General features: G+C 50.2%; 1 protein-coding gene across 12 annotated transcripts in view; it reads left to right on the top strand.

Moving 5' to 3' along the window:
• Window positions 1-12,718, top strand: part of Sptan1 (spectrin alpha, non-erythrocytic 1) — a 57,366-nt gene that overhangs the window by 17,327 nt on the left and 27,321 nt on the right. For all 12 annotated transcript variants that reach the window (XM_087183082.1, XM_087183081.1, XM_087183076.1 and 9 more), the window contains 17 exons: window positions 200-346; window positions 1,838-1,971; window positions 2,082-2,226; window positions 2,300-2,454; window positions 3,791-3,926; window positions 5,085-5,186; window positions 5,866-6,003; window positions 6,742-6,852; window positions 7,277-7,354; window positions 7,478-7,633; window positions 7,840-8,044; window positions 8,520-8,701; window positions 9,003-9,246; window positions 9,388-9,510; window positions 10,348-10,565; window positions 11,793-11,885; window positions 12,189-12,323. In XM_087183082.1, the coding sequence (XP_087039208.1) occupies window positions 200-346; window positions 1,838-1,971; window positions 2,082-2,226; window positions 2,300-2,454; window positions 3,791-3,926; window positions 5,085-5,186; window positions 5,866-6,003; window positions 6,742-6,852; window positions 7,277-7,354; window positions 7,478-7,633; window positions 7,840-8,044; window positions 8,520-8,701; window positions 9,003-9,246; window positions 9,388-9,510; window positions 10,348-10,565; window positions 11,793-11,885; window positions 12,189-12,323 (2,502 nt within the window). The remainder of the gene's footprint in view (window positions 1-199; window positions 347-1,837; window positions 1,972-2,081; window positions 2,227-2,299; window positions 2,455-3,790; window positions 3,927-5,084; window positions 5,187-5,865; window positions 6,004-6,741; window positions 6,853-7,276; window positions 7,355-7,477; window positions 7,634-7,839; window positions 8,045-8,519; window positions 8,702-9,002; window positions 9,247-9,387; window positions 9,511-10,347; window positions 10,566-11,792; window positions 11,886-12,188; window positions 12,324-12,718) is intronic.

The following is a 12,718-nucleotide window of genomic DNA, read 5'->3' as shown; positions in this document are numbered from 1 at the left end:
CAGCACCTCCTGTGCTCTGCCTTGGGAGCCTGGGTCCCAGGTACTGTGAGGGTGCTATGAGAGCCCTGAAATCAGCAACTGCACACAAAGCTGTATCCACTGAAGCCCCTGCCTGGTGCCTCTGTTGCATACTAAGTCTCTGAGAACCTCTGCTCCCAGCTGCTGGCTGGTGACCCCACTCTGTTTCCTGCTTGACTAGGAAGCAATTGTGACTTCAGAGGAGTTGGGCCAGGACCTGGAGCATGTGGAGGTTCTGCAGAAGAAATTTGAAGAGTTTCAGACAGACCTGGCTGCTCATGAAGAAAGAGTTAATGAAGTGAACCAGTTTGCTGCCAAGCTCATCCAGGTAACTGACAGACTGCTAGTGCTCCTCGCCGCATCTCCTGTCAGCCCTCCAGCATCTCAGGGTCCATATTTGCTGAGCGAATCTTTTTATAAGTGTGTCTGAGTTTTGTTTAGCTGTGCGGAACACCCTGTACTGATGACTCCTGAATGGGAATGTGCTTTTGAACTGTGGCCTTGGGCAGGAAGGGCAGAGTTCATTTGATCTGTTTCTTCCTCCCACTTTTGGGCAGGTGGGGTGAGGCTTTTGCTGGGCTGCTGGATCTGGGCCTCCAGGTTTCTCAGACGAGGGTGTGGTAGGGAGTGCCTGCTTGGTATTGGCAGCCATGCACTGGGCCTTTTGCTCCTCCTAACCTTTCCTTTTTTTTTTTTTTTTTTGGTACTGGGGATCGAACTTGGGTCCTTGCACTTGTGAGGCAGGGGGTGAAACCACTGAGCTAAATCCCCAGCCCCTCCTTTCCTTTTCGATTGAAGACTCTCTGGGTTCCCTGGGGTACCTCGGGGACCTTGTGATGGACAGGGTCCCCACTGGTAGCTCTGGAGCCATGAAGTGGGGAGACAGCCCCTCTGCGATGCTCCTCTGCAGTTCTGGGAACTGCTTTTCACTCTCCCCTTCTGCTGTGGAGCTCAGCCTGCTCTAAGACTTCAGATAGTAGGAAGGAAGCTTTTGCTTTGGGGTAAATGTTTGTTGAGGGGCATGGATTTCAAATTTTTCTGGTTAGCAATTAGGTAAAGAATAGCCAGTTTGCCTCAGAAATGCCTGCTGACCTGGCATTCCCGCCCCATCCCAGCACTGTGCTGGAGAAGAGCGGACTGACCACGCCCACGATCTCATTGCCTCTCCTTAGCTGATCTCTTTAATTAAAACAAAGTAATAAAGCATGCTTGGTGGGAGGATACTTTTAACAAAATGTCAGCAGTCTAAAACCAGAACAAACCCTTGCGCCCTGAGAATGGTGTGAGTGGGCAGGAGTGCTCATCGGAAATGCCAGGCTTGGAGCACTGGGCCAGTGAGTGCAGAGGTGAGCCTCGCACAGAGCTGGAGCCCAAGCATTGGTTAACATCTGGCGCAGATGCACAGGACCTCTTGCAGACCACCTGCACTACCCAAGGGACACACAGCACTCTCCCCGTTCACATAAGGAGAAGCGCTCTCTTGAGTTGCTAGTCTCATCATTTCACATGGAAAACTACTGGGCCAGGGATTTAGTTCAGTGGTTCTGCCACCTGCCTCACAAGTACAAGGACCTGAGTTTGATCCCTGGTACCAAAAAAAAAACACACATGGAAAACTACTAATTGTTCCCTGGAGGGTTTTTTTGTTTTTTTTTTTCTGGTACCGGGGATCGAACTGGGGTCCTTGCACTTCCCTGGAGTTTTCTTCAGAACAATGAAGCTTTGGCCACACAGATGCATGAAGGAACCAGGCCCAGGGTTACTAGTTAGAGGGGCCAGAGCTGGCGGACAAACCTGGTCTCTTCTGCCCTTTGTTTAGGAACAGCACCCTGAGGAGGAGCTGATCAAGACCAAGCAGGATGAAGTGAATGCTGCCTGGCAGCGGCTCAAGGGCCTGGCTCTCCAGAGACAGGGGAAGCTGTTTGGGGCAGCTGAGGTGCAGCGCTTTAACAGGTACGACCCAGCGAGGCTTTGCACACCAGGCATCTCCTGAGAGAGCTCGGGAATGTCTGTGGCCCGAGGGCTCCTGCACAGGTGTCATGACTGGGTCACTGTGTTTCCAGGGATGTGGATGAGACCATCAGCTGGATTAAGGAGAAGGAGCAGCTGATGGGCTCGGACGATTTTGGACGAGACCTAGCAAGTGTTCAGGCCCTGTTGCGGAAGCACGAGGGTCTGGAGAGAGACCTTGCTGCCCTAGAGGACAAGGTGGGTTTTGGGAGCAGCTGACTAAGCAAGTTCCAAGGGTCGCTGCATGGCTCTGACAAGAGCGTGTCTCTAGGTTAAGGCCCTGTGTGCAGAGGCCGACCGCCTGCAGCAGTCCCACCCTATGAGCGCCAGCCAAATCCACATGAAGCGAGAGGAGCTGATCGCCAACTGGGAGCAGATCCGCACACTTGCGGCAGAGAGACACGCACGGCTCAACGACTCGTACAGGTGGGAGCATCCTCCGGGGCTCACCAGCCAGTGTCCCCTGCTCTGGTGTAGAGGGGGGATGCAAAGGGAGGGATCAGGTCTGTGTCCTGTGGACCCTGCCAGGTACCTCATGCTAAGAAAATGCAGCCCACCTTTTCTCACCTGCATTTATGTTTGCTTGGAGACTTTCAGCTATGTACTTTTACTTCATAAGTGCTTTCATCTTCTCTTACTTCACTGTGACTGATAGGAATGGAGCTATCGAGCAGAGCATGGTGGTTCACACCTGTAATCCCTACGCTCTGGAGGCTAAGGCAAGAGAATCACAAGTTCAAGCCCAGACTGGGCAACTTAGAGACTTAGTGACAGCCTGTCTCAGAATTTTTTCTTTTGGTACCGGGAATCAAACTTGGGACCTTGCGCTTGTGAGGCAGGTAGTGGAACCACTGAGCTAAATTCCCAGCCCTCAAAATTTTTTAGAAAGGGGGGTGGAGTGGGGAATGCAGCTGGAGATGCAGTGCTAGAGATGCAGCTCAGTCCAAAGGCCCTGGGTTTAACCCCTAGTACTACAAGGGGGGAAAAAATGGAAATGTCTGCAGAGAGTCATGTGAAATATCCTATTAAAATAGAGTAAATTGCTGAGTGTGGTAGAGGATGCCTGTAATCCCAGCACACCCGGGAGGCTGAAGCAGTAGGAGCACTGCAAGTTCCAGGCCAGCCTGGGCTACATAGTGAGTTCAAGACCAGCCTGACCTACATAGCAAAACACTCTCAACGCCCTCTTCCCCCAGCACAAAAAGCAAGTATTAGGAAGGAAAAGAATGCTTTTTACTGATCTGGTGTTTGACCCTGGAAATAGCAAGTAGTTTAACATGTGGAACAGTGACCAGCCTGGGCAACACAGCCAGACTCCATCCCAAAAAACACATAAAAATGTATGTGGGAAAAGGTTGGGGCTTTATAGTGATGGGCAGAACCTACATTTTATTTGGTTTTTTTTTTTGTTTTTTGGGGGGTTTTTTTGGGGACCGGGGATCGAACTCAGGACCTTATGTTTGCAAGGCAGGCACAGTGCCATTGAGCTAAATCCTTGGCCCAGCACCTACGTTTTAAAGGATTGACTTCAGCCTGGGAACTGCAAGGTCCTGAGTTCGATCCCCAGTACCAAAATAAAAAGGATTGACTTCAGCCTTGTCTTGCTTTCCTTTCAGTCTAGGTTGGGGAAAGTTTCTGTTTCCCAGGACGATGGTGTACAATTTGTTTCCTTTGAGAATGTAGATTTCCAAGCTTCAGGGAGGCCGTCTTCCCCCTGCACCCTCCCCCAGCAAGAGCTAATGACACAGCTTTGTTTCCCAAGGCTCCAGCGCTTCCTTGCTGACTTCCGAGACCTCACCAGCTGGGTCACTGAGATGAAAGCCCTCATCAATGCGGACGAGCTCGCCAATGATGTGGCTGGGGCTGAGGCCCTGCTGGACAGACATCAGGAGCACAAGGTAACCTCGCCAGGGGCTCCCGGTACCATATGTCAGTACCTCACATTCATGACGCTGGGAGCGAGTGCGGGAATGCTATTCACAGGGGCCCCCTTGGTTAGGCTTAGGGTTTCACCCTTGAGACCTGCTCTACCTCCTTCTAGGTGAGGCCCAGGAGGGAGGGAGTGGGGGGTACAGGTGCTCCTTCTGGGCCTGTCATTTGTCCTGTCTTAGAAATGTCTGTTTGAGGGCTGGGGATTTAGCTCAATGATTCCTGCCTCGCAAGTGCAAGGCCCTGAATTTGATCTCAGTACCAAAAAAAAAAGAAATGTCTGTTTGAATTTCTTATTGCAGGATCTCCCCAGAGTATGTTTCATGGAAGATTAATTATATAAGATCTTGAATAGGCTTTACTCTTAAAAAGAGGAGGTTTTCCTGCTAATCACAGAGAATATAAAGCTCTTGGGAATAATTTCTTTGAAAAGTTGTGTAAGAGCTGGGCATGGGGCCGTTCATCTGTGATCCCAGCACTTGGGAGGCTGAGGCAGGAGGATTGTGAGTTCAGGGCCACCCTGGACCACATGGTGAGACCCCATCTCATAAAAAAGTATGAGACTTTCATGGAGAAAGCTGAAAATGTTTGGAAGACATTAAAGGGAAACTGATTAGACTGATTTACCTAATGTAAAGGTATAGATTTCCCCTAAGATACAGATATCCAGTGCAATTCTAGCCTAAAACCCTACAGAAGTAGGCAAGTGTGTGTTTGGAATGAGATAAGCTGATTCCAAAACCAATCTGGAAGGAAAGAACCCTTCCACTTTGAAGATTTGGTAGGGGAGAGAGGAATTCACCCTACCAGGTGCGGTAAAGTCATAAACAACAAATCATTCAGCACAAGGCCGACTGCCAGGCCAGTGAGAAGAGAGAGCAGGGCTCAGACCCAGGAGGAAACTGACCAGTGATAGAGGTGGCCTGCAAAGCCAATGGACAGGATCTCAGCCTGTCAGTGGTTTTCACATCTGATGACCCTGGCTGGTTGTTGGGACACAGGGCCCAGTGGTCCACTCTCTCCTCATTTTAGATGAGCCAGTCTCACCTGTGGTGATATTTGAAATTCAGCAGCTCATTTTTCTTTTACATGGTGCTGGGAATAATTTGTGCCTTTTCTCTCTGCAGGGTGAAATCGATGCCCATGAAGACAGCTTTAAGTCCGCAGATGAGTCTGGACAGGTGCTGCTGGCTGCTGGTCACTACGCCTCAGATGAAGTCAGGGAGAAGGTAGGGAGGCAGAGGAGCTTCTTAGAGGAAGCCAGGCCCGGAAGGCTCATAGGCGTCCTTCAGTGCATAGATGGAGCATCCAGCAGCCCCTGTCAGAACACAGCCTGGGATTCTGCCTGCAAGGGAGCAGGTTTTCCTTCAGAGATTTAAGAAAAAGATGTATGCATGTATGCTGACTCATCCAAGGACAGGTTTTTGTTTTTTAATTTGGGACATTGTGTGACACATTTCCTACCTAAAAAGGGAATTTGCAGCGAGCTGCTTCTGTTTTAGTAGTTGGAGCAAAGATGAAACAAATTTCTATAAAACAAGTCTGGAACATTCATAATTTATTTGAGAGCTTCTGTGGAGAGCCCACCCAATGGCATTTCTCAGTTGAGAGTCCCTCCTCCGCTCAAACAGCCTCCTGTTCATAGAGCGCTTTTTCTTCTGCCTACCAACCTATCTGAAATCATTTGTAATAATATGGCACTACCAGGACAGGGCCGTCCCACTTAGGGTCAGTGTATGCACCCAAGCATTCATGTGTCTCCTGTGACAAGGCTTACACAGTCCATGCAGTTCATCCACTTTTGCAAATCAGAAAGGTTAGCCAAGAATTACGTGAGATCTGGGCTCTCCAGGAGGCCCCTTGTCCAACCTGAGGGGAGGAGACTGACCTTGCTTCCTGTCTCCCAAGCTGACTGTCCTCTCGGAGGAGAGGGCTGCGCTGCTGGAGCTCTGGGAGCTGCGCAGGCAGCAATACGAGCAGTGCATGGACCTGCAGCTCTTCTACCGAGACACGGAGCAGGTGGACAACTGGATGAGCAAACAGGAGGTAACTCACCGCGGGGCCTTGCCAAGTGGGGAAATCGGTGCCATTTCAGTCCTGGAGCATGCGGAGGGCTGGAACTGAGCAGCTTTCTGTCTTCTGCCATCATCCCTCCCTGCACAGCAGAAAAGGTCCCAGTTTTTTAGATTAGTGAGAAGTACAATTATTGACAGAAAAGATTTTTTTCCTTAGATTTTTATCCTTATTTGTAATTTAAATCTAAGACAAGGAGCAAAAGCTATTTGGAAAAAGTTGGAGAACTGGGTGTGGTGCCACATTCCTGTAGTCCCAGCTGCTGAGGCAGGAGGATCACAAGTTCAAGCCCAGCCTGGGTAACTTAACAAGACCCTGTCTCAAAAATAGAAAGGGCTGGGGGCTGGGGATTTAGCTCAGTGGTTCCGCCGCCTGCCTCGCAAGTGACAAGGTCCTGAGTTGGATCTCCGGTACGAAAAATAAAAAATAAAAAAATAAAAATAAAAAGGGCTGGGACATAGCTCAGTGGTAGAGCACAAGATCCTGGCCTCAGTCCCCAGCACTGCCAAAAGAAAGCAATGGGATGCGGAACAAGGGTTTCTTGGTGCTGCTGGATTGATTGTAAGTGAATGTGAAAGGACTTCAGACTTTCCAGAAATCTCAGAGTTCCTTAGCCAGAGAATCTCTTTCCTTTTTTCTGTGTTGTGGCTTTCGAGTTTTAGAGGATCAGAGACCAGGACGTGATCCTGAAGACTTTGTTTTCTTCACAAGGCATTCCTGCTGAATGAAGACTTGGGCGACTCCTTGGACAGTGTAGAAGCGCTTCTCAAGAAGCACGAGGACTTTGAGAAATCTCTTAGTGCCCAGGAGGAAAAGATTACAGTAAGACCTCTCTCGTCGGAACCCTTGAATAAGCAGTACCCCAGCCATGGCAGGCCATCTTGTTTGGGGACCTTTACATAGTGACATTGCTTACTTGATGGAAACTTCCAAACAGAGATGCAGCTTTCACTAAAACTAGTTCAGAATGAATGTGCATGTACCCTTCCTGTGAAAACATGTTGGAAGAAAGAATTGGAAGGCTGCTGATCTGTGTCCCATGCCAGTCAGGACCTTGTGCTGTCATTCGAGTCTTGAGTCTTGAATGGAGTAAGCACAGTCTTGTTCTAATAACATGCAGCAGAATGTGACAAGTAGAAGGAAAATGTGGCCATTACCAGTTGTGGGGTGTGAACCTTGAGGTTTTGAGGCCTGGGGGTGTCTCATGTCCTATTTGAGCTCACATGACCACCTTCCTCCTTCCCAGGCGCTGGATGAGTTTGCAACCAAGCTAATCCAGAACAACCACTATGCGATGGAAGATGTGGCCACTCGCCGAGACGCTGTGAGTGCCCTGGTTCTCTGTGCCCTCTCCTGGCTGTGGGGTCCTTTCCAAGGCAGTTGTCCCAAGAGCCGGACAGCTTTTGGGACTAAGAACTGGAGAGTCACAGGAATCCCTGTCTTCCAGCTGCTGAGTCGCCGCAATGCCCTTCATGAGCGAGCCATGCATCGACGGGCCCAGCTGGCCGACTCCTTCCACTTGCAGCAGTTCTTCCGTGATTCTGATGAGCTCAAGAGTTGGGTCAACGAGAAGATGAAAACTGCCACGGATGAAGCTTATAAGGTGAGATGCTGTTGGTCTTGTGTGGCTTCTGAGTAGACCCTGGTGTCATTCGTTGTAGCTGAATAAAGAGATGAGACTACACAACTGCTTATCTAATAGGACCTGAATGTTTTATGCACACCCTATGAATATCAGTATGAAGGGATGCAAAGTACCTTGACAAACTTAGGTTCCATACAGAACCCTCTGTTCATTTTCATGGGCAGGACCCGTCCAATCTGCAAGGAAAAGTACAGAAGCATCAGGCTTTTGAGGCTGAGCTCTCTGCAAACCAGAGCCGCATTGATGCCCTGGAGAAGGCTGGGCAAAAGCTCATCGATGTCAACCACTATGCCAAGGACGAAGTAGCCGCTCGGATGAATGAGGTCATCAGCTTGTGGAAGAAGCTGCTAGAGGCCACGGAACTGAAAGGTAGGTGACAGGGATGTTTGAGGAACTAAATGTTCCCTCTTGGTTTAGTGTTAAGGGACATATACACCCCCAGGGAAGGCTGGTGATGACTTTGGGCATAGTGAGTGTTTCCTGTACACGAGTTACCTGGCTGGGTTTCTCATGTTTTATTGATTTGGCAAGTGTGATCGAACATGCTGGCTGGTGGGGGAGCTGGAAAGGAATGAATCGCACCTCATCACTGAACACCAGCGTTCTTAGGCAAGCTAAGGACATTCAGTAAAGCCCAGAGGCCCTAAGCTCATGGGGCTGGAGCGCTTTCCAAACTTCCCATTCATCTGCAGTAGAGCAGAGGCTGTGTGCATCCTGTGTTAAAAGGGAAACAGTTCAGATTCTGATCCTTAGTTCTTCACCAAGGTGGTGAGCGTGCTTCGTGAGTGTTATGGTAGACAGACCCCCTCCACCAGTAGAAAATCAAACTTGCCTTCTTGGACAGGAATCAAGCTTCGTGAAGCGAACCAGCAACAGCAATTTAATCGCAATGTGGAAGACATTGAATTGTGGCTGTATGAAGTAGAAGGTCACTTGGCTTCTGATGATTATGGCAAAGACCTTACCAACGTCCAGAACCTGCAGAAGAAGCATGCTCTGCTGGAGGCGGATGTGGCTGCTCACCAGGTGCGTGGGCACCAGGGCCGGAGCCAGGAACAGGACTGCACGAGTGAGGAGGGGACGATGGCAGGAATCGAAGGGCGAGACTAGTGCCGGGGGACAGACTGGGCGGCTGTCTTTGGGAACTCTCTGCTGTTACTCAAGTTGTCTTCCTCAGAGCTCTCCTGGAACCTAAAGTGAGGGGAAGAGATGTTGGGAAAAGCATCCTCTTAGTCTTTCTCCTCCTGAGAAAAACACATGCACCGTAATAAAGTCAGCCTTGTCACTCCACACTGGCATCCAAGGCTCTGTCCTCTCTTGTGCCCAGGATCGGATCGATGGCATCACCATTCAGGCCCGCCAGTTTCAGGATGCTGGCCATTTTGATGCTGAAAACATTAAGAAGAAGCAGGAGGCGCTGGTGGCTCGCTATGAGGCCCTTAAGGAACCCATGGTTGCCCGGAAGCAGAAGCTGGCAGATTCTCTGCGTCTGCAGCAGCTCTTCCGTGACGTGGAAGACGAGGAGACATGGATACGAGAGAAGGAGCCCATTGCGGCATCTACCAACAGAGGTGAGTGCCTCCACCAGACAGGCTGTGCATCAGGTTCACTACCGCGCGGACGCCCTGGTAGCTCCTAGGAGTGACAGTAGGTGCTGCTGCTTCTCTTTGGGGCTGGAGGATGAGGGAGTGCTTTCTGCTTTCTGCCTTCAGGCAAGGACTTAATTGGAGTCCAGAATCTGCTAAAGAAACATCAAGCTTTACAAGCAGAAATTGCCGGACACGAACCCCGCATCAAAGCAGTGACCCAGAAGGGGAACGCCATGGTGGAGGAAGGTGAGTGACTGTCTGCAGCGGGCGTGGTGTGGCTGTGCGTTGCCTGTCTCCCCTCCACTGGTAAAGGTCGTAGGTCAGAGCGGACTGAGCTGGGGAGAGTCCCATTGCCACCCCTTCCCAACCAGAAGACCGTGACCAGGTCAGACCCTACTGACCCTCGTTTCTGACCTGTAAAGGGGGTGATGATGGCGATGCCACACCTGCTCCTCGTGGAGTTGTGAGGCCGAGTAGAGCTCAAGTAGATAAAGGCTCGAGAGGCCACCTGCACTCTTAAGTCTGTCACTAAGGTCCACGGCAGTGCTGCTGGTTTTTTTTTTTTTGTTTTTTATACCAGGGATCAAACTCAGGACCTTGAGCTTGCAAGGCAGGTGGCAGCACCACTGAGCTAAATCCCCGACCTTGCTGTTGGTTTTATTACTTCTTTTATTGTCTTGTTTTTCTTTAGGGTTGAGATAGGGTTTCCCTATGTAGTTCAGGCTGGCCTTGAACTCACTATCGAACTTGTGATCCCTCCTGGCTCCACTTGCTGGGATTATAGGCTGTGCCACTACCCCAGCGCATGGTTTTATTATTTTTCTTTTTTTAAATTATTGTTCTTTTTTTATGATAATGCTGCCATTGCCACCTGAGATGTGTGCCTCCTAGAGTCTAGAATGAGACATGATTTGAGGAGGCAGAAACGAGACTGCCTGTTAAAGGCTTAGAACCTGAACTGTGATAGGAATGTGATACAGCCGGGCATTTCTGCCTAAAATGTAGTAACGAGCACCGTGAGCACCAGAAGCCTCCTCTTGCCTTCTGTGATGTCAGGTAGACGTCTCCTCATCCTCCCTGCAGGCCACTTTGCTTCAGAGGACGTGAAGGCCAAGCTCAATGAGCTGAACCAGAAGTGGGAGGCCCTGAAAGCCAAGGCCTCCCAGCGGCGGCAGGACCTGGAGGACTCGCTGCAGGCCCAGCAGTACTTTGCTGACGCCAACGAGGCCGAGTCATGGATGAGGGAGAAGGAGCCCATCGTGGGCAGCACGGACTATGGGAAGGACGAGGACTCTGCTGAGGTAACCTTGGGCTCAGGGGCCCATGTCTGCCAGGAAATAGGCAGTGGGGGGGCCGGGTAAGGCAGACACGATGAGGTGGGGAAGGTGCAATGTCTCAGCGATTGTTTTGCAATCTGTTTTTCACTGTTTGTTGTGGAAATTCAGTCAGAACTAAAGGAGAAGACTCCCTGTCACCCACCTGGACTGTTCACGTTTACAGTTCTTGTCTTCTGTGTTCTCCATCTTGTGCACATAGATGTGCGTGCACACATCACAGCAACACGTGGGCGTCCAGTACACATGTACCCATGTGCACATAAGCACCAGCTTACATTCATACTGTTTTTGCTAGTCTTTTTTTTACAATAAATCTTTTTATCCATAAAGGTATGAATATAGTCCTCAAACATCCTTTCCCTTTCCCCGTCTCTTTTCTCTTCCCCTTCTCCTCCTGCCATGTAGTCTGGGCTGGCCCTGAACCCCCAGTCCTGCCTCAGCCTCCCAAGTGTTGGAGTTACAGGTGTGCATCACCACACCCGATGTACCTATCTTTTCTTGCTATTGAAAACTGGAATGAGGGTGGGGGATTTAGCTCAGTGGTGCCACTGCCTGCCTTGCAAGCATAAGGTCCCAAGTTCAATCCCCGCCCGGTACCAAAAAAAAAGAGAGAGAAAAACTGGAATGAGTTTAGTATTGACATAAACTGTCTATATTTTTCCAAAAGATGGGAGAATGAAAACTTTGGAAGTGGTATGAGTGGGAAAAGATGAAGCAGCAGATGTAGAGTGAAAGAGCAGTGTGCACAGCCAGGTTTGCTGTGGTGGTAACATTTGCTCTCTCAGGACGGCGGCAGATTCACCAGTATGTGGGATGCTGTTTTGTTTTTCATATTCATTTGCATGTTTCAAAACTGCACAATGAGGTAGAAGCAAGGTGAATATAAGAGTGTAAGTCACACTATTTCCCCCAGATTGAATGTTGATTTTCAGCTAGGGGAGGGTAGCTGGGCTTGGTGGCTCACGCCTGTAATCCTCGCACTTGGGAAGCTGAGGCAGGAGGGCTGCTGTGAGTTTGAGGCCACCCTGAGCTACACAGTGAGACCCTGTCTCCAAAAATCAAAAAAGGCAGGATGGTTTGTAGAACAGGAGGAAGTCAGAACTTATGTGGCTGAAGGGGCTTCCAGTGAGGGTGGCCGACAACAGGGCTTAGACTCCTTGCACCATCACTTACGTGTCATTCTGGCTCCAGGCTCTGCTAAAGAAACACGAAGCTTTGATGTCGGACCTCAGTGCCTATGGCAGCAGCATCCAGGCTCTTCGGGAGCAGGCACAGTCATGCCGGGTGAGCACATCAGCATTGACAGGTTACCTGGGGAAGATAGGGTCAGGGAACGTCACCGGACCCATTGTCTGCAGTTGTGATGTCCATGGGCAGTGTTCTGTGACTCAGGTTTACGGTCAGACAGTCTAGGGTGAGGTTTTTCCACAGATACGCAGTGGCGTGAATAAGATGCCATTAGCTTTGGGGAAGAGCTCCCATGAGTGCACATTTGTGAACATGGTACCACTGTTGGAGGGGGACTCTGCTGTCCGTTTGGATGGCACGTCCTGGTGTCCTTTATCTGCTTGCTCTTTGGATTCTCAGCAACAAGTGGCCCCCATGGATGACGAGACTGGGAAGGAGCTGGTCTTGGCTCTCTATGACTATCAGGAGAAGAGTCCTCGCGAGGTGACCATGAAGAAAGGGGACATCCTCACCCTGCTTAACAGCACCAACAAGGCAAGGCTCGGGAAGCGCCACGCCCCTTTCTGCACCCCAAAGTGGGCCTGCAGAGAGGGCTTCCTCATCATTCTGCCGCTTGGTCGGTGCCAGCCCAGCTGTGTGTGGGTATGACCAGGAAGGCCCTGAATTGCTTCTGCAGGTAGCTCACAGGTTGGATTCTTGGGGTAGCTTTGCTCCTGACTGAACATCATCTCTCTGCTGCTACCTCTGCTGCTTGGTTTTTTGTCATTTGGGAGTCAATTTGTCTTTTTTTGTGTGTTATACTCGAGAATGCTAGGCGAGTGCTCTACCACTGAGCTCCGTCCCAAGTCCCTAGCTGTTGGTTGGTAGCATAGACCGTAGAGCTGTGCCTTGGCCTGGCAGATGGTCAAAGACAACAGAGCTGTCACCTT

Source organism: Heterocephalus glaber, unplaced genomic scaffold (assembly GCF_053883595.1).
Source record: "Heterocephalus glaber isolate CG9 unplaced genomic scaffold, H.glaber_assembly_v1.0 deba00001479, whole genome shotgun sequence".
Classification (NCBI taxonomy): Eukaryota; Metazoa; Chordata; class Mammalia; order Rodentia; family Bathyergidae; genus Heterocephalus; species Heterocephalus glaber.
The sequence above is the reverse complement of the archived record's forward strand: the minus strand, read 5'-3'. Positions and strand labels throughout refer to the sequence as shown.